At 36.0% G+C, this 19,788-nt stretch overlaps 1 protein-coding gene across 2 annotated transcripts in view; it reads right to left on the bottom strand.

Moving 5' to 3' along the window:
- The window catches only part of LOC145286185 (receptor-type tyrosine-protein phosphatase epsilon-like), a 181,800-nt gene that overhangs the window by 118,131 nt on the left and 43,881 nt on the right, over positions 1-19,788 (bottom strand). Inside the window, exons 5-7 of one of the 2 annotated variants that reach the window (XM_080134974.1) lie at positions 18,924-19,061; positions 13,028-13,165; positions 7,577-7,714 (exon numbers count right to left, since the gene is read on the bottom strand). In XM_080134974.1, the coding sequence (XP_079991100.1) occupies positions 7,577-7,714; positions 13,028-13,165; positions 18,924-19,061 (414 nt within the window). The remainder of the gene's footprint in view (positions 1-7,576; positions 7,715-13,027; positions 13,166-18,923; positions 19,062-19,788) is intronic. The other variant, XM_080134975.1, reaches the window with a different exon arrangement.

Below are 19,788 nucleotides of genomic sequence, written 5' to 3'. Positions count from 1 at the left end.
TAATTTAATTGACCCAACCCATTTTCTCACACCGTCTCTCACATACGTGATGTTGCTAGTCCCAGTCTTTTGTTATAACTACTATTATGGTATGTGTTCTTAAGAACTATCTGAGCTATTCCCTGCTCTTTTTGTTCCAGCTTGTTTGACTCGTTGGTCTAATGGTCTCCATCAATTCGCTGTTTAGATACCTCATTGTATCACGGTTTCCTATTCCAATAGCTTCTTTCCAAGAACTTTAAGATTGTGGAACTGTTTCTCTCTACTTATAACTTTGGTATTTTCAAGACTAATATCAATAGGCATCTTCTGTCTTTGCGATGATCGTCTTTCGTTCTTTTTTTTTTCTTTTTTCTTTTATTCAATTTTCACACCAAACAAGGCACAGTGCCACTTTGAAGCAGGGGGCTACTATCAGGGACTTAATTAGCGGGGTTATTATGAAGGGAGATGAGTAGAAAGATGTTTGTTAACATTACACTTGAACTTCTGCATATCATTGCAGTTGGGAAAGCAGAATCCCGGAAGGGAGTTCCAAAGACCCGCAGTTCTGGGGAAGAAACTATTGGAGTAAAAGGCTTTCTTGCACCTAGGGGTGTCTACTGTAAAGGGATGAGACTTAGTAGCTTGTCGGGTTTGTTGGGGGTAGTTACGTCGGGGAGGTACAAGTGTTTGCAGTTCGTCAGAACATTCACCATTAAAGTATTTGTAGAACAGGCAGAGGGATGCAACATCTCGTCGATGGGACAGAGGCTGAAGCCTAGATGACAGTTCAGGACCTATCAGGTTGGCGACTCTCTTTTGAACCCTGTCCAGGAGTGAGAGACAAGCAGCAGATGCACCCGCCCAGATGTGACAACAGTACTCCATACATGAGCGAATGGTTGCCTTATAGAGGTATAGGATACTGTCAGGCGTAAGTAGTTTTCTAGCACGGTAGAGGGAGCCAACCTTCCTTGCAGCAGCCTTGGCAATGCTCTCAATGTATCTATTCCAGTTCATATTCCCTGTAAACGTTAGGCCGAGGAGTTTAAAAGAAGTACTTTCAGACAATGGGTTCTTGCCCATTGCTATTGGTGGTAGAGAAGGTTTCTTGTAGTTATTGAAGGAAACAAGCTTAGTCTTAGCAGCATTGAATGTGACCAACCATTTTTGTCCCCATTCCACTACGGATTGGAGGTCATCCTCTCTTACATCAAGTGGCTTTACACCTTGTCTGGAGCAATTTCCACCAAAAAAAAAAGTTTACATATAAATTTCTGTATGTTATACAGTGGGAGAGAAAGGGTCAGGGAGGGAATTCCAAAGGTAAGCGATATAGTTATCTGCCCCTGTTTCCTTTATTATTTTTATGCTTGTAGGTGGATAATAAACAAGTCACTTTCAATGAAACGTACACCTTGTTTGCTATACAGTGGGTAACGTGTTTATCTCATTCAGTTCAATCTATTTCCTGAAACACAAAGATGAACAGCCGCTTATATCCGTATATTTCTTTATTTCATGCGAAATTATTTAATATTTACTCGTTTCACACCGCACAAGATGTGAAAGGTGGAGAAAACTAGAGAGAACATTATAATGAATATGGATACATCCAGGTTCCCCCACACAAGAATATTATTAGCTGGTGTAAGACAAAAATACAGACGAATATAGCAGCCTGAGAGAGACATTGAAAGATACACTGAAAGCATAAAGCTTAAGCATGTTATGAACTACAACTATGAACAACCGTTAATTAAGGTAGCTTACTAGATTGTATTACTCAATTACTGTAGCCAAAATCATTCAGCTACTTCAAACAAATGTATAAATGTATAAAAATAGTTGAGAACAGGCCTGACAACATTCCTCAATAAGAATGTCTCGGATGATAGGGAGTAAATTAACCCAATTTTTGTAAAGTTGCTGATCTTAGAACCTAACCTCACCCTATCAAGGCCAGACAAAAAAGGCTCGGGACTGAGCGAGCGAATCCCTCTGTCAGAATGTGTGAAAGTTTACTTCGGCTAGATAAGTATTACCTATGACAGGTAAGTGTAGGCTTTTACCTCCCTCCAGGTTTTTACCTCCCTCGCACTGCGGGAAGATGTGACAGAAGTTAGAAAAATTAACACTGAAAAAACAGCGCACAAGAAGAGGTGCACTTTAGTCTACAAAAACATGGCTGAGTAGTTCTGTCAGTATTGCCCTGTACGGTGGTTCAGATGATTAGCAATAAACTAACTCCTTCTCAAAGAGAGTAAGTAAAGCCTGGGAGAGTTGACCTCCTAGAACTGCACAAAAGCATACCTCAGCCCGATAGATGCAAGGTCATGCCCTACTCAAAAAATGGCCCAAACTGATTGTTAAGGACGTATCCCCGACTGGTATGATTGAAATGTACTTATGCCAGATAAGTGTGGGGAATTAAAAAATAAACATGGATTAAGTAGGAATACACCTGAAGATAAGTGGAGGCTGCATGAGCAAAAATATAAATATGAACTTCGATAAGTACATTACTCCGAAGAGAAAACAACAAAATAAGAATAACCAAAAAACGAAAAAAGGAAAAGGAACCTGTGGCGTAACGGATAAAATACTTGATCAATTCAATTGTAAGGTACACTCTTCTGGAGGTTAAAGGTTCAATCTCCAGTGTGGGCAATGCTCAAAATACAATTGCGAATTACTTAAGTCTCCTACTTAGTTGTGGCTGACGGGACAAGAACATTTTTGCTCCATGAATTAAATAAAGGGATTCGTTTGAAATTCTATGCTGATTCCCGAGTTGGACAGAAAGATTCCTGTATTCGATAAAATACACCTGATGAAGATCGGAGGTTACATCGGTTGAAACGTTGTGCGATTTAACACTCAGAAAGAGAACAGTAGTCCGTTAATTTAAAAAAAAATCTTTTGAACGCTGTTAACTCAATTTCTTCACTACAGTTTGCATTTTGGAGACGGAAGTGTTTTTGTTGAGATAAGTGATTTCAATTTTAATCATACTTTTTATTTTAGATTCAAATATTAATAACTCCATTTTATTTCAGTATTTAATTTGTGTATTTCTGTTTTATTAAATGCTAGCTTTTTTCTCGTCCATAAATGTTTATTTATCTACCGAGTTGATCTTAAATATTGTATACTTAATCCATTATATTATCCTTTTCAGTCCCCACCCCTTAATTTCCGGCTTCCATCTTATCTCGCAATTACTTATAACGTCACCAACTAACTTTCGGAAGAACCCCCCCCCATCCGCTTTTCTTTTATATCGTAAGTTTCTTAAAACGTGACTAGCTAAAGTTCAGAATAAAATCACGCTTTTCTTTTAACGGTTGATTTAAAAAAAAAAAAATCTTTTGAACGCTGTTAACTCAATTTCTTCACTACAGTTTGCATTTTGGAGACGGAAGTGTTTTTGTTGAGATAAGTGATTTCAATTTTAATCATACATTTTATTTTAGATTCAAATATTAATAACTCCATTTTATTTCAGTATTTAATTTCTGTATTTCTGTTTTATTAAATGCTAGCTTTTTTTTCTCGTCCATAAATGTTTATTTATTTACCGAGTTGATTGCAAAAATAGATTACGAAATTGTACTCATTTTTAGTTCGTGAGAGGGGAATCTATCACCATACTTCCCTTAAACCCGTCTGTTGGACTTTTATTAAGTAGAATACTTGATAATTTTTTTATTTTTTTTTTAATGGAGAGTAGAATACGCATTGTGGATGCGTTATCGGCAGCTCCTGTTACTCTCGCTTCTTCTTATTTGTCCCTCAGTCCTCATTTTTTAATGAGTGATTTTTCTGACAAAGGGAAAAGAAAAAGCTGTTTTCTAGGTTGGCAGTATTTTGCGCGAACAGTTGGCAGAGATGGAGGAAATTTTCTGTTTCTATGTCGATCCTTGTAGCCATGTCACTAGTAAGAGTGCTGAAGGTAAACGTTTTGTCTGGGCTGACGTTATCCGCCTGATAGTCAGGGACCCAAACCTCACTAAGGAGGCTGTCCTATCAGCAGGTGCAAAGTACTGGGGCTGCTGTATTGCCATTTGGTGAATAGATTCTGGACCATGCAGTAGCTTCTGGTGGGGCCTCTCGATGCCATACTAGTGGGTAATTGTTACGGCTTTACCTTATCATTAGCTACAAATAAAAAAAAAATTCTTTGTTTCTTTTTCTCTCTTAGTTTCCCCTCTCTGTCCTGCTCTAAGTAAATCTGACGACCTAGTCCACAAATTCCAAAATTTCATCATGACAAGTTTCAAGAAAAAATACAGGATTAAACCCGGTTCTTCAACTTCTAACGTAGACCCCTACTACCATGTCTCCTTCTCCAACATCAGGGGTCTACGTTCTAACCTTCCAGAGGTTGAAACCCAATTACAGGAGACTAAACCAGATCTTTTATTTTTAAGTGAAACTGGCATTGGACAGGCTATTTCCCTAGAAGAGTTCGCAATTAAAGGATACTCTAACTTAACTTCTAAATCTGACCCCCAAGATCGCCATGGGCATGGGATATGTGCCTATATTAAAGATAGCTTTCCATGTGGTAGGGACATCTCCAGGGAAGATCCTAACTTACCATATATGTGCTTCCGGGTTGCTTTAGCTCACACTACTGCATTTATATTTACTCTCTATCGCCCCCACAACAGCGGAGTTACTATCTTTAAAAGCATATCTGAGAAAATTGACCAAGTCCTATCTGCTTATCCTTCAGCTAACATTCACGTATGTGGAGACTTCAATGTTTACAACGTCGAATGGTTGACCCACTCAAACAAGACCGATGATGAGGGGAGGTTCTGTCATGATTTCTCCATTGCCTATGACCTCACTCAGATTGTTCAGGAACCCACCCGTGTGCCCGACAATGACGGCCAGTATGCGAGCCTACTAGACCTTTTTCTCACACCTTGCCCTGAACTATGTTCAGTTTCTGTTCTGTCGCCTCTTGGATCTTCCGACCACTCTGTTGTATCAATTAAGATAAAAATGAAATGTAATAAGTCCCCAGATGTACCTCTCCATCGTACAGTATATCGATACACTAAGGCTGACTGGGATAGTTTCCGTACATTTATAACTGATCTACCTCTGCATTCCATGTTTAAAAAGGATGTGTCCTCTATAGTATTAGACCTGACGGAATGGTTAATTGTAGGTATTGACCGTTTCATACCCTCGAAAAAGTTTCAGCAAAAACCTAACAGCCAGCCATGGTTCTCTCCAGAATGTGCTGCTGCCATTGCGCACAGAAATCACTTTTTCCACTGTTTCCAACGTAATAGATGTATGGAAACTCAAGCCGCTTTCAGGACTGCCAGCAACCATTGTAAGAAAATAATAAAGAACGCAAGAGAGTTGTATGCTCAGTCTGTTAAGTCCAAAGTAGCTGAGCAGCGGCTTGGTTCCCACCAGTTTTGGTAAATAGCAAACAGAATTCTGAACAGAAGCGTGTGCTCCATCCCAACTATCATCAATGGACCTGAGGTAATCTCGTCAGCATCAGACAAAGCCAAACTCTTTGTCAAGAACTTTGCAGCTAATTCTACCCTTTGCGATCAAGGCCGCCAACCCCCAATATTTCCTTCTGTATCAGAAAACACGCTATGTGATATATGTATATCTGTACGTGATGTTGCCAAGCTAATCAAAAACCTTGATTCCAGTAAAGCAACTGGCCCTGACGGTATTCCAATTATAGTACTCAAAAAACTTCAACCTGAACTAGCGCCCATACTTACAAAACTGTTTAAACGTTGTCTTAAGGAGAATAGTTTCCCATCTCCCTGGAAAATCTCATCAGTATGCCCTGTATTTAAGAATTCAGGTGATCGCTCATCCCCCTCTCAGTACAGGCCAATAAGTCTCCTGTGCGTCATGAGTAAGTTGCTGGAATCTGTGTTAAATACAGAAGTAATCAACCATCTCAACAAAAATAACCTTCTTAGTGACACTCAATATGGTTTCCGTTCTGCTAGATCTACAGCAGATGTGCTTACAGCTATATCTCATAGGATTAGCAAATCTCTCGACGGAGGCAACCTTTCTAGGGCAATTGCTCTTGACATATCTAAGGCCTTTGATAGGGTATGGCATAAAGGTTTACTTCATAAGATCTCTAGCTATGGTATAGCTGGAAATGACTTCTCAATTATTAAATCATTTCTTTCTGATAGGTTCATAAGAGTAGTAGTTGAGGGGCAAAAATCAGAAGCTCACAGTATTAATGCCGGTGTCCCTCAGGGGTCCATCCTGGGCCCAACTCTTTTCCTGATCTACATTAATGATCTTCCAAATCACATCCTTACATCATTTGTAGACATTTATGCTGACGACACTACCATTTATGGTAGCACATCTAAGACAGTAAACGACCAAGTTCTCTCCAATTCTCTCTCATCTGATCTTGAGCACGTAGTACAATGGGGAAAGGAGTGCCTGGTTACTTTTAATGCATCTAAAACCAAGCTTCTCTCTTTACATCATCAACATTCTGATCCCCATCTGGCATCAATTGAAATGAATGGCTCTCGTCTTCAGGAGGCCTCAAGTTTTGACAAGCTTCTTGGCTTGACCATTACTCCTGATCTTAAATGGAACACGTACATCAAATCTGTTGCCAAGGCCGCTGAAAAAATGGTGGGATCTTTCTATCGATCATATAAATATCTCACTGCTGATGCTATTCTCTATCTATATAAGAGCCAGGTACGTCCAAGGATGGAATACTGTTGCCGCATCTGGGCAGGAGCTGCTAGAAAGGACTTGGCCTGCCTTGATAGAGTTCAAAATAGACTTCGTAGCCTCGTAGGAGATGTCCTTTTCTCTTCCTTGCAACCTCTATCTCACAGAAGAGATGTTGCGAGTCTGTCTCTGATGTATCGTTCTTTTCATGGAAAGTGTTCGACTGAGCTTCAATCTATGGTCCCCCCTGGCCAAACTTTCACAAGAAACGCTCGTCTACTGTAAACACTATCAATAATTCCCCCCCACTCTTTATCTGTGCCTAAACCTAAACGTAGATTCCATTAACAAAGCTTCTTTCTTATAACTGCACGCCTGTGGAATTGTCTTCCGTTTTCCTGCTTTCCGGCTGACTACAATATGGTTGTCTTTAAGTTTAACGTAAATAAGTTCTTGATGAGCCGTTCCATATAAGTTATCAAATTTAACAAATTTTCATTAGTAATGATTATTATATTGTCCAATTTCTACTGTACACTCTTTAACCTTTATCCTTGAGTGGCCTCTTGGCCTTGATAATGTGTTGATGCCTATGTAAAAAAAAAAAGAAAAAAAAAGTCCAATGTGAACAAGTTCTAATTGAACCGTCCCCCTAAGTAATCCAAGTTACAAAATTCCCACTGTTTACTATGCTAAAATCACAATGACTAATGTATACCTATTAACCCTTATCCTCGAGTGGCCTCTGGGCCTTGATAAGCGGTGACACCCATGTAAAAAAAAAAAAATAATAATATAATACGAATTATTAATCCTCATCCTAAAAAAAAAAATCTAGAAAAAAAAAAAATGATTTTGAAATCGTTTTCACAAAAATACATACGTTGTTGACAGTTTTGTCCTCTATAACCGAGTTTGCATTTTCCGTCAGTGCATCGTCCGTCTACGTGATTACAAAGACTGACGTTTTTACACTGACAAACCTCCTTGCAGGCATCTCCGAATGTCCCAGGTGGACATGCTAAAAATAAAAGAAAAAAGAATCTATAATATAAATCTCACCTGCATGTATGTATGTATGTATGTATGTATGTACGTATGTATGTATGTATGTATAAGTCTGGTGGGAGAACCAGACTTGTTTGGTGAGGAGGGCGGCTAGTCTCCCTGAAGGATTAAAAACAAGACCTTCTAAAGGGCGAATGAACTCTTTTCCTGGGTCAACGGCCAACTAGCACCGTGTATATTTGTGTGTGTATATGTGTATTGGGGTGGAGAGGGCTCCCGTAAGCCGTGGTGAAGGCAACCTTTCTAGGAGAAGCAAATCTCTGATTTAAAAAAACATAAAGCGGGAGACCAGTACCCGCATTAAGCTGGTCTGCAGTTTAATTTGTTGCTGGCTATCTTGCTCTTGCTTGTTGCTGGATCTCAACATTTTGAATCGAGAGAGAGACTTAGCTGTCGTACAAAGCTAAGACTCTGTAACAACATCTTTGTATAGATACTCCCTCAGGCATTTGGGATCATGGATTTTAAATGTCTGAGGGAGTGGCACTCTACTGACAAGACGTTGCAATCATCATGTATGTATAAAACTTTCGACATGGGCGACGGATTTTCACGAGATTGTTATCGTTTTGAAGCTCGATCCTTCAGATGACAAATATCGAAAAATTGGCTAAAAACATTAATTCCTTCACCCTCAACTGGGCACTTTTCTACAGGAAGGGGTCGCTTTTTTCGCCGATATTTTCAAAAGTTATCCCGCCTCTTTTCGATTAACTAGCCTTAATTTAAAATTTCTTCACTTCTGGTTTGGCGATGAACGCAACGGCAAAGACGTCATTTTTTTTCCGCATTCTTTTTCTCCTTCGCAGTACGGGTTCGAGCCTGCCTGCATACTACCACTTTTTTTTTTTTTTGCTTAACACACACCTCCAAACACCCGAGCAACGCTGGGCACCCAGGCTAGTAATTAATAAAGGAAGAATGACGTATTACAAAGGCAACGTCTTAAAAAATGTTTATAAAATCCAAAGAAATAGATTTCATGTACACTCGTCAGAGAAGAAATTCTGTGTAGATTCTCGAGTTTTACAGACAGATTACCGAGGTCAACAATTATATACTTGAAGAAGGTCGGAGGTTACGTCGACCGAAACGTTGTATGAATAAAACTCAAGATGAGGACAGTAGTTCGAATAATCCAAATTAGGAGAATAGAAAGTGAATCTTAGGTTTACTTTCGACAGCCTCGTAAATCTCGCTTCGTTTCTTTTTTGTCTATTTCATACTCACATTTCATAAGCGATGTTTCTGACAAAGAGGGAAGAACTGCTGTTTTTTGGGTCCAAAAATATTCCATCTAAGACTTATCCTTGGCAAGTTTTTGACCTTGTAGTGGTGTTTTTTTTTTGTTTTTTTTTAGCGTTTACATCAAGTGACTTCATGCCTTGTCTGGAGCGATTTCCATAAAAAAATATCGATTCTCATCTAAAAAATCCAGAAATATTTATTAATTTGTAGTTAATATTTTCTTGAAACATAATGAATAGAAAAATCCTCCTCCTCTTCTTACTACTACTACTACTACTACTACTACTACTACTACTACTACTACTACTACTACTACCACTACTACCACTACTACTACAACAACAACAACAACAACAACAACAACAAACAAAAAAAAAAATCAAAAAACAAAAAAAAAGTCTACTTTTTTAAATCCAATCATATTCCTTCATGACTAAAAACAAAAATAAAAATTTTTAACAGAATATAAATTCGAATTTAGTCTTTCTTGCTTTTTTCAACACATTTGGTTACGAATTGTTGCATTTCTGATGTGTTTAAAAGAATGACAACACACTGATATATATATATATATATATATATATATATATATATATATATATATATATAATCAAAATGCATCAATATATCAATATATCTCAGTGCCGATTGTAGATGGCTTGTAGTTAGAAGGAAGATGCACACACGCAAATTTGATGGATTAATTTTTCTCGGGCCCAAATCTCCACTAACAATGGTATCCTTTTCAGTTGTTATTATATAAACGTTTGTGACCACCTAAAACACACTTGGGATGGTACAGCCACACCCAAGAGCGTTTTATTCTGCTATTATCGTTTCACTGGATTGATTATGCCCGTAAAATCTTTTTCCGCAAATGACCTTTCAAGCATTATACTTTTGACTTATCTTCTTTTCGACAATTGATCCAGTTTGTTGCTTTTTCGTGCATGTGTCAGGTTTATAATTTTTATTCAAATGATCTTCTGGTGCATTTGATAATTATTTTATTGTTCTTGCAGGTGTGTAAGCCTTCCGCCTGGGTCAGCAGATGACTTCTGACTCTGTTGAATTGTTGTGGCCATTGATCGTCTTCCTCTGGGAGCACTTAAAATAAATTCTCAGCGTCGTAAGCTTCATGTCGATTTCCATTGAAAATCAAATAGCTTCACATGCACGTCCAAAACAAAACAGACTCGGAGGTTTCTAACTACTGAAAAGTTAATTCACGAAAAAAATACAGGTTTTTGCATATGTACATTGTTCAGTTCAATTACACCAGAAATATCAAGACCTTCCAACATCTTATTCTTCGTTCTTCACAATGGCGGTAGTGGCGACGACTGGATAGGGATGATATCTCTTGGTTAGGTTCTCTCTTTCTGTCTTAATCTGCTAATTTCGGCCTGGACATTTGTTTATCTACCAAAGTAAAAGGGTTGGTTGGGACAATCCGCCAGACTAATCAGAATCCAACACGTCAACCAGGATATTCCCAACTCTTTTGCATGTGTGCACCCCTGCATATCTTGGATCAAAACTCAATTTTCATTCACACGCCCCAAAAGGTCAACATTGTCACTCAGAAAGCCAGAAATTCTGAGTCAGTGTTCCTCAGGCCAACGAATGTATGATTTCATTCTACATTATTCTGACGTTTCCGGTCGTATTTCTCAAACAATAAAATATATGTCTGTTTTACAAAATACAATAAATCCATCCTTGTTGATAGGTCACCCGCCACTGTCTGGGATTCAATCAACGTTTAACAGACAATCTCATTATATTTGCCCGGCCTTACTCAGGGTTTTAAGGGATCTTAATCACCTAATAGGGAGCGATATCGCTCCCTTAGATGGTCACGTCACAGGTGTACGCTTTTGTCAAAACAATTTCTCTATACACACGTCCTAGGTATTAAACACTGTAAGCTATTTTTATTGTATATGTAATTATTGTTATAAAGTACCACAAATACAACACACACATATATATATATATATATATATATATATATATATATATATATATATATATATATATATATATATATGGCAATTAAGCTGCACAAAATATTTCGTATTTCATTCTCAAGCACTGTTGAAGTAAATACTGAAAATTTTATGCATTAAATTATATCTTCGTATATTAATTTATGTGATTAAATGAAGTAATCATATATATATATATATATATATATATATATATAAATATATATATATATATATATATATATATATATATATATATATATATATATATATATATAAACAATACAAATCAGGTAAAAATGCACTATCGTAAATATTTGAATTCATTCAAAAACGTATCACAAAAACAAAAACAAATAACATATATATATATATATATTCTCTCCAAACAAGGCACATTGCCATTTAGACATAAGTGTATCATTGGGAATCCCAGCTTAAATGCTATCTATGTAGTTTGAAGAAATAGTAAGTGCTGCTAGAAAGGACTTGTCCTGCCTTGATAGAGTTCAAAATAGACTTCGTAGCCTCGTAGGAGATGTCCTTTTCTCCTCCTTACAACCTCTATCTCACAGAAGAGATGTTGCGAGTTTGTCTCTGATGTATCGTTATTTTCATGGAAAGTGTTCAACTGAGCTTCAATCTATGGTCCCCCCTCGCCAAACTTTCACAAGAAACGCTCGTCTAGCTGTAAACACTATCAATAATTTCCCCCACTCTTTATCTGTGCCTAAACCTAAACGTAGATTCCATGAACAAAGCTTCTTTCTTAGAACTGCACGCCTGTGGAATTGTCTTCCGTTTTCCTGCTTTCCGGCTGACTACAATATGGTTGTGTTCAAGTCTAAGGTAAATAAGTTCTTGATGAGCCGTTCCATATAAGTTATTAAATTTACCAAATTTTCATTACTAATGATTACTATATTGACCAACTTCTACTGTACACTCTTTAACCCTTATCCTTGAGTGGCCTCTGGGCCTTGATAATGTGGTGATGCCTTTGTAAAAAAAAAAAAAAAAAAAAAAAAAAAAAAATGTAAGTATATTTTTGATTCCCATTAGCGAGTTTAGTGGGGTCACAGAAGGTTAGGGTTGACAGATATCAACCTAGATAGAATGCACCGGAAATTAGGGGTAACGGGAATTGTGGTCGTAGACTTCCAGTTGGCGACCACATGTGAGAGTTAGTTTGGCCTGCAGATGGAACAGGCAGGAGATTAGGGTCTCTCCGCAGAAACCAGGGTCCAGGATAGACTTGCCTTTAATAAAAGAATCAAAGAATCGCAAAAGAATAAAAGAAGTAAGAACATATATGTAAGAACACACAGACTTTAAAAGTATCCTTCAAAGTAAAAGAAACGAGTAAAAGAAAGGATAAGAAAACGTAACAGAAACGTTTGATAAGAACAAAGAAGTAAATAAATAAATAGACAGGACGCAAAAAACCATTTCGGAACATAAGGGGCTACTGTAAATTAGAGGCCAGATTTATTAGGGGCATCTTTAGTGGGGAGTTATGCAGTGAAATTTTTGCTCACATCACATTCAAATATATATTTATACAGCTGGGGAGGCAGAGACTAGGGAGGAAATCCCAAAGGCAAACGGTTCGAGAAAACAAGCTATTAGAGTAAAACAACTCTACAGTAAAAGGGTGTACATTTGCTGCTTTGGGTTAGTTAAGGATGTTTATGATGAGGAGATACAAGTTCAACAAGTTTGTCGGAGCACATTCTGTTGAAGTATTTATTAAAGAAGCACAGGATGCAACATTTTGGCAGTGGGGCCGGGGCTGGTGTTTGGTAGACAATGTGAGACCTACTAGCTCAGAAACTCTGTTTTTGTCCCTGTGCAAGAGGGGGTATTATTGGTCGGTGCACTAGTCCAGATGTGATAGCAATACTCCATGCATAGACAAATGGTGTTTATTTATTTATTTATTTTAGAGAATAAAAGTTGTCTAGCCCTAAAGAAAGAGCTTAAAATCATGTTTTCAAAATATAATTAAAAGTAAAAAATGGCATTACTTATTTGGCATTTAGGGTCCAAGTAACCAGGGGAACAGACACCATCAAGGCATTCACCATCGGTATTTCGGCATTGTGTATTGTTGGCACAGTGGCACGTTTGGTTACAATCTTTACCAAATGTACCTACGTCACACTCTAGAAATAAACATCATAAGTAAAAACATAAATAAATATGAAAATAAATGATAAATATAAATGTAAAATAATAAAGACAAATAAGAAAAAAATTAGAAGAACAAAGATATTTAATTAAAAATGAAAACAAACGTGAATAAATAAATGAATAAATAAATACGAGCAAAATATAAATAAAAGATAGGTAAATAACAAAATAAAAATAATGATAAATGCAAAAAGTAAATAAAAATTAATAAAATTTTTTAATAATTACAGATACACAAAGAAAAGTAAATAAAAATAGAAATAAATAAAAATTGAATAAAAAATATTAAAAAATAAAAATTAATAAAAATAGATAAGAAATACAGAAAATCAAATAAAAATAGATAAAAATAAATAACAATTAAATAATGATAAAACTAACTACGTAAAAAAAAACCCAATAAAGGTTATGCCTAAAATACAAAATATTTAAATAAGTATTTAATTAAAAATAAATGAAGATAATAATTTAACAATTGTAAAAGGATAAATAATGTAAATAATAAATAAATAAATATACATAAATAAACAATATATGAAAAGCAAATACAGATAAATAGTAAATAAATATAAGATGTAAATAAAAATTCATAAATATAGAGAAATAATAAATCTTATATGTAAAAGACAAAATGGGCACGAGCATTTGTGTATGTTCATGAAAGGCTTTTCACATACTTCCCAGATTATAATATCTCAGATTTGCGAACGGGCATCGTCTCTATCTTTTTTTTTTTTTGATCGACTTAAACAAAATTCCCACCATGTCCTGGTGGTGGCTGTTTGTTTGTCTTTCTCATATAAATAAAGAAAAACGATTTGAACGCAAATGCCAACGCCTGGCCTTCACCAGGTAGTATCTATTCTGTAATTGGTCCTTGGTCAATGTAGGGGAAAACTTTCATACTTAGACAATTGCTATTTATTTGGATACTCCCCCACATTAAAAACGACCTTCGTCACAACGCTATTTATGCAAGTCATCTTTTTTATTAAAATTGCTAAATTTGAACGCTTTACACTTCCACTTGTGTCATGGAGTAGTGGTAAGACGTCTGATTTTTTTTCCACTTTTTTTTTCTGCCTTTGCATCACGGGTTCAAGCCTGCCAGACTACTATCATTTTTTTTTTTTTTTTGCTCAACAAACACCTACAAACACCCGGGCACGCCGGGCACCCAGGCTAGTAAATAAGTAAAAGTGAAAACTTAAATAATAAATAAATATATAATAAAATATGCAGAATAAATACAGATAAATAAAGGTGATAATTAAAGAAGAATTCATAGAGATAGATAATAAATTAATAAGTAACTTATGATAAATAACTTAAATAATAAATAAATCAGTAAAAATGGAGACTTAGATAATAAATATATAAATGATTAAACAAAATATGAAAAACGAATAAAGATAAATAATAATAAAGACAATAATTAAATAAGAATTCATAAAGATAGAGAAATAATAAATAAATAATAAATATAAATAATTACTTAAGTTATAAATGAGCATATATAAATAAACAAAATATGAAAAAATAAATATAAATAACAAATAAAAATAATAATTAAATAGAAATACATAAAGATAGAGAAACAATAAATGGATAATAACAATAAACGAATGATAAGTAACAATGATAAATCGCTTAAATAATATATATATATATATATATATATATATATATATATATATATATAGTCTATGGAAAATAAAGATAAATAATAAATATAATTGTTAAACACACATAAAAATAGAGAAATAATAAATAAAAATCCGAAATAAATAAATAAATAAATAAATAAATAGAATATAAGAAATAAAGTTTATAAATGCACTTTCTTACATTAGACAGGTTTCCCCTCGACGCCAAATCCAACAGAGTCCAAACCATTTCTGGAATAGCATTTTCCCTAGTGACTATTGACTACAGTATGTTACTAGTCTTATGCGGTTCTAAGAAGTCGACCCTCCCAGGCTTAAAATTTTCCATTTAAAAAAGGGTTAGTTTATTGCTAATCACCTGAGACTGTGGAATCCCGACAGGGCTGCCCAGGCATTGTTTTGCAGGCCAAAGTACCCTTTCTCTTGAGCGTTTGTTCTTTGAGCACATTTTCAGATCTTTGTGTCATATCTTTCTACCGTGGAAGAAACATAAATACACAAACGCAGCGGGTAGCATAACAAAAAGCTTCTCCATATCTCATTCCCTATCACAGACAGTTACGTTTCTCACATGTTTCCCAGACCAGCAAGATCAATATGCTTCACTTCTAGATCTATTTCTGACCACAGTTCCTGATGATTGTGTAACGCATGTCCATAGCCCACTTGAGAATGCTGATCACACTGTGATAATGATTGAAATCACCCTAAATTCTCGACCCAAAGCTGAAGAGTTATTACTCCAAACGACAAGGTATTATAAGAAAGCTGACTGAGAAGCCATCAGGGATCTCATCAGAGGACCTCATCATGGGGAAATATCTTTTCTCTTCCTGTAGAACAGTGCGCAAATGAATGGTTCAAAGCGGCAATTGAAGCCCATGTTCCCACACGGAAGTTCTATAGCAAACCCCACTCTCCCCAATGGTTTACTTCTAGTTATGCAGCTGCCATTGCTCAAAGACAGCATGTATACCGCAGATTTATCCGAAATAAGTTCAGTACAAACAGACAAAAGTTTATAGAAGCTAGAAGTAATTGTAAGAAAGAAATAGCGACACCTAAGAGAGAATACACTGAAACCACCAGAAAATGCATCGAAGCACAGAAATTAAGAACTCATGATTTCTGGAAAATCTACAATAGTGTAGTAAATAATGGGCAATCAACAATTCCCCACTATCCAACAATAATGAGGTTGTTTGCACAGCAACCGAGAAAGCTAACATGCTTGCCATTCGGTTTGCTTCAAACTCTGGACCCAGCAAACCACTCTCACCCTGATTTTCCTATGTGGACTGATACAACATTAGATGATCTGAAAATCACCCCTATATCACCAGGATATCATAAAAAATCTAGATACCTCAAAAGCATGTGGACCTGATCTCATCCCGGCTGTGCTATTAAAAAATGCCCCAGTCATCTCCAAATTTTACAAAAAATCCCTTAACGAATCTTGCTTTCCTGACTGCTGGCAAACTGCTTCTTTGGTACCAGTTTACAAGAATTCTAGCAAAAGAACTGACCCATTATATTATCGCCCCATTAACCTCCTCCCTCTCTTCACTAAAATATTTGAATCCATAATTAATCAAGCTCTAGTCCATCACCTTACAGTTGCTAAACTTCTGACTGACCTACAATATGGATTTAGGCAAGCCTGTTCTACAACAGATATACTAACTGTAATCTCTGAATATACCATACACTGGACAAAGCAAGGGAGGAGAGAGCAGTAGCCCTAGATATATCTAAGGCTTTTGATATGGTATGGCATGATGGTTTTCTCAGGAGAATCAGATCATACAGTATCACATGACGAATACTTAACATAATTAAATCCTTCTTAAATAAGAGAAAATCCAGATTGTCTGCAAAACAATATGATATCTAAACAATATGATATAAATGCGGGTGTACCTCAGGACCTTTATTATTCCTAATATTCATAAATGATCTTCCTGATAAAATTGTCTCTGAGATGGGTATATTTGCTGATGACACCATACTCTATAACAGGCATGAGGGGAGAATGAATTAACACATATCTAAGGCAATGCCAGAAACACTAGAAACTATCTATAGTGGAATAGGGACAAAAATGGATGGTCACATTCAATACTGCCAAGACTAAGATTGTTTCCTTCAATAATTACAAATAGCTATGGCTAAAGATACATTACCTGAAAGTACTTCTTTTAAACTCCTCGGCTTAACGTTCACAAGGAACATGAGTTGAAGTAGATGCATTGAGAGCATTTTCAAGGCAAAGAAGGCGGGCTCTCCACCATGCTAGAAAGTTACTTACACCTTAAAGTATCCTGTACCTCTACAAATCCACCATTCGCCCATATATGGAGTATTGTTGTCACATTTGGGGTGGTGCATCTGCTACTAAACTTTTACTCTTGGACAGGGTTCAAAAGAGAGTCATCAACTTAATAGGTCCTGAACTGTCATCCAAGCTTCAACCTGTCCCACTGACGGAATGTTGCATCGCTCTGTCTGTTCTACAAGCATTTTAATGGTGGATGCTCTGATGAACTACAAGCTCTTGCCCTCCCCTCCTTGACATAAATACCCCCCCCATCAAACCCGATAAGCAGCAAAGTCTCACCCCTACACAGTAGAGATCCCATATGTAAGAAAACCTTCTACTCTAATAGTTTTTTCTCCAGAACTTCTAGACTCTGGAATTCTCTTTCAGGCTCCTGCTTCTCCAACTGTACTGACATGCAGACGTTCAAGTGTAATGTGAACAGCCATCTTGCTGCTCAACTTCTTACATAATATCCCTGCAACTTATGCCTCTGATAGTAGCCCCCTACATCGTGCCTTGTTTGGAGTGAAAGTGTAATAAAAATAAAAATACAAAGACACGTTAATATACACACACACACATCTACAATGCCTGCTTTATTTATACAAAATGCTACACAGAATATTCTGCGTTTCATTCTTGTGAGAATTCGTCAGGCATATGTTGCAAAAGAAGGATGATATTAAAATTCATCTCACATGAAAAACAATTCTTTCTTGTCGCTTGAATATTCTAAACTAGGGTTGGGATGATTAACCGGAATCGAATTTGGAATTGGAAATCAGAAAAATTGGAATTTTAGGGGGTATCGGAATCAAAAAGAATTGTGCCTATTTTTCGATGCGAAAAACGATTTCTTTTATTGATTTTATGTGTTTGTTTTTGCGTAGAACTTAATTTTACTTGACTCGTATTATTGATGAAATAAATATTTATTGATTTTAAACTACCAGAGAAATTAACATCTATAGATCATCCCACAAATGTATTTGTAAGTTTCGGAATATATATGCTTATATTTCATGGATTTTGCAATAATTCGACCCCATCCCCTAACCCCCCCCCAACAACTCCATATTAATAAATTTAAAAGAATCGGAATCAGAATTGGTAATTGCATTGGAATTCGGATGTTTAGAATAGAATCGGTAATTGTATCAGAATCGGGGAAAATATTAGAATCTTTCCATCATTATTGCAAAACCTCATTCATTACCAACTCTTTATTTCTGATTGCCTTAACAAGTTTTCAATAAGCATAAATTAATTTTGCATGGATAGACTTTGTCCTTTTTGTTTTTACAAGAGAGTCACCATTTATCAAGGCCCAAAGTCCATTCGAGAATAAAAGTTAATGAGTGTTAGGTGACTGGTGAGACAACATCATGATGATTGGTAATGGTGAAACTTGAGTAGGATTTAATTGTTTAAGCCGGCTCAACAAAAACTTGTTTACATGGGACTTGAAAACGACTATGTTATAGTCAGTAGGAAGCAGCTCTGCGATATTGTTTTTTTTTTGTACGATATCGACGTTCCTTCTTCAGACTCATCAATTTTCATTTTAGAAAAGTAATATTTAAAGTTTTAGATATTTGACTAAATCTCTTCACATATAAGAGCTTACTGGATTGATTTAGCATCCTGCTTTGAGATTACAGATATTTTACCAACCACTCATCTTATCTAAAAACAACAAATTCGCACATGCTTATGTAAATAGAAAATAACATTTCTGACCTTTCTGGCAACTCTCACCGATGTAGCCTGCCGAACATCCACCCAAAACACAATGTCCGTCTGTACGACGGCATTGTGTGGCTTGTTCACAGTGGCATTTCTTTTCACAATTGGCACCAAACGTACCAATTTCACATTCTGAAAAATAGAACAATATAAGTGAGAATTATTTAGTTCAGATCTTACACAGGCTAACATCACATGTACATTTGAGAAGTTTTATCACCGCACAAGTCGAAGGGCCCGGCATACAAAATCAACAGTTGGTACTTTTATAACACAAGGATGCATTCCAAATGAATGTTTCTATTTAGAGCACAACTGAACCGTGATACTTAACTTTTGCATTTTAAACTTCGATTCAAGCCTTTATATAAAAATAATTTTATAAAATCAACAGTAGGCACTCTACAGTGCAATAAATTGCAATGTATTGTATATTAAGTCATTACGGGAAGGTATAAGAATCTTACTCCTGGTGCACCACGGTGGGCCACCGACTAGAGTAAGCAAGCAATCGATTTGATCGAAAAATGGGCGATTTCACCAATTTCAATGAAAATAAAAGTATTGCAATTATGGACCAGGACCATTTGTTGATCCTTATTCAGTTCTGGGCAACGTTGTGTCTCCCTGCTAGCATATATATATATATATATATATATATATATATATATATATGCAATATACTGAGTTCGTGAAATTCAGTAAATTTTCATATACCAATGAGTTTTAAGCCAAAAATGGTTGACTTAAGGAGTAAGCTACAAAATTATCAAATTTCATAATTGAGCATTAATATACTGTGTGTCTTATTGATCTTTGTTTTTTTTTCTAGCTCTCATTTGTTGTACAAGGATTTATA

Source organism: Euprymna scolopes, chromosome 10 (assembly GCF_053919585.1).
Source record: "Euprymna scolopes isolate OS-2025 chromosome 10, ASM5391958v1, whole genome shotgun sequence".
Taxonomy (NCBI): Eukaryota; Metazoa; Mollusca; class Cephalopoda; order Sepiida; family Sepiolidae; genus Euprymna; species Euprymna scolopes.
The sequence above is the reverse complement of the archived record's forward strand: the minus strand, read 5'-3'. Positions and strand labels throughout refer to the sequence as shown.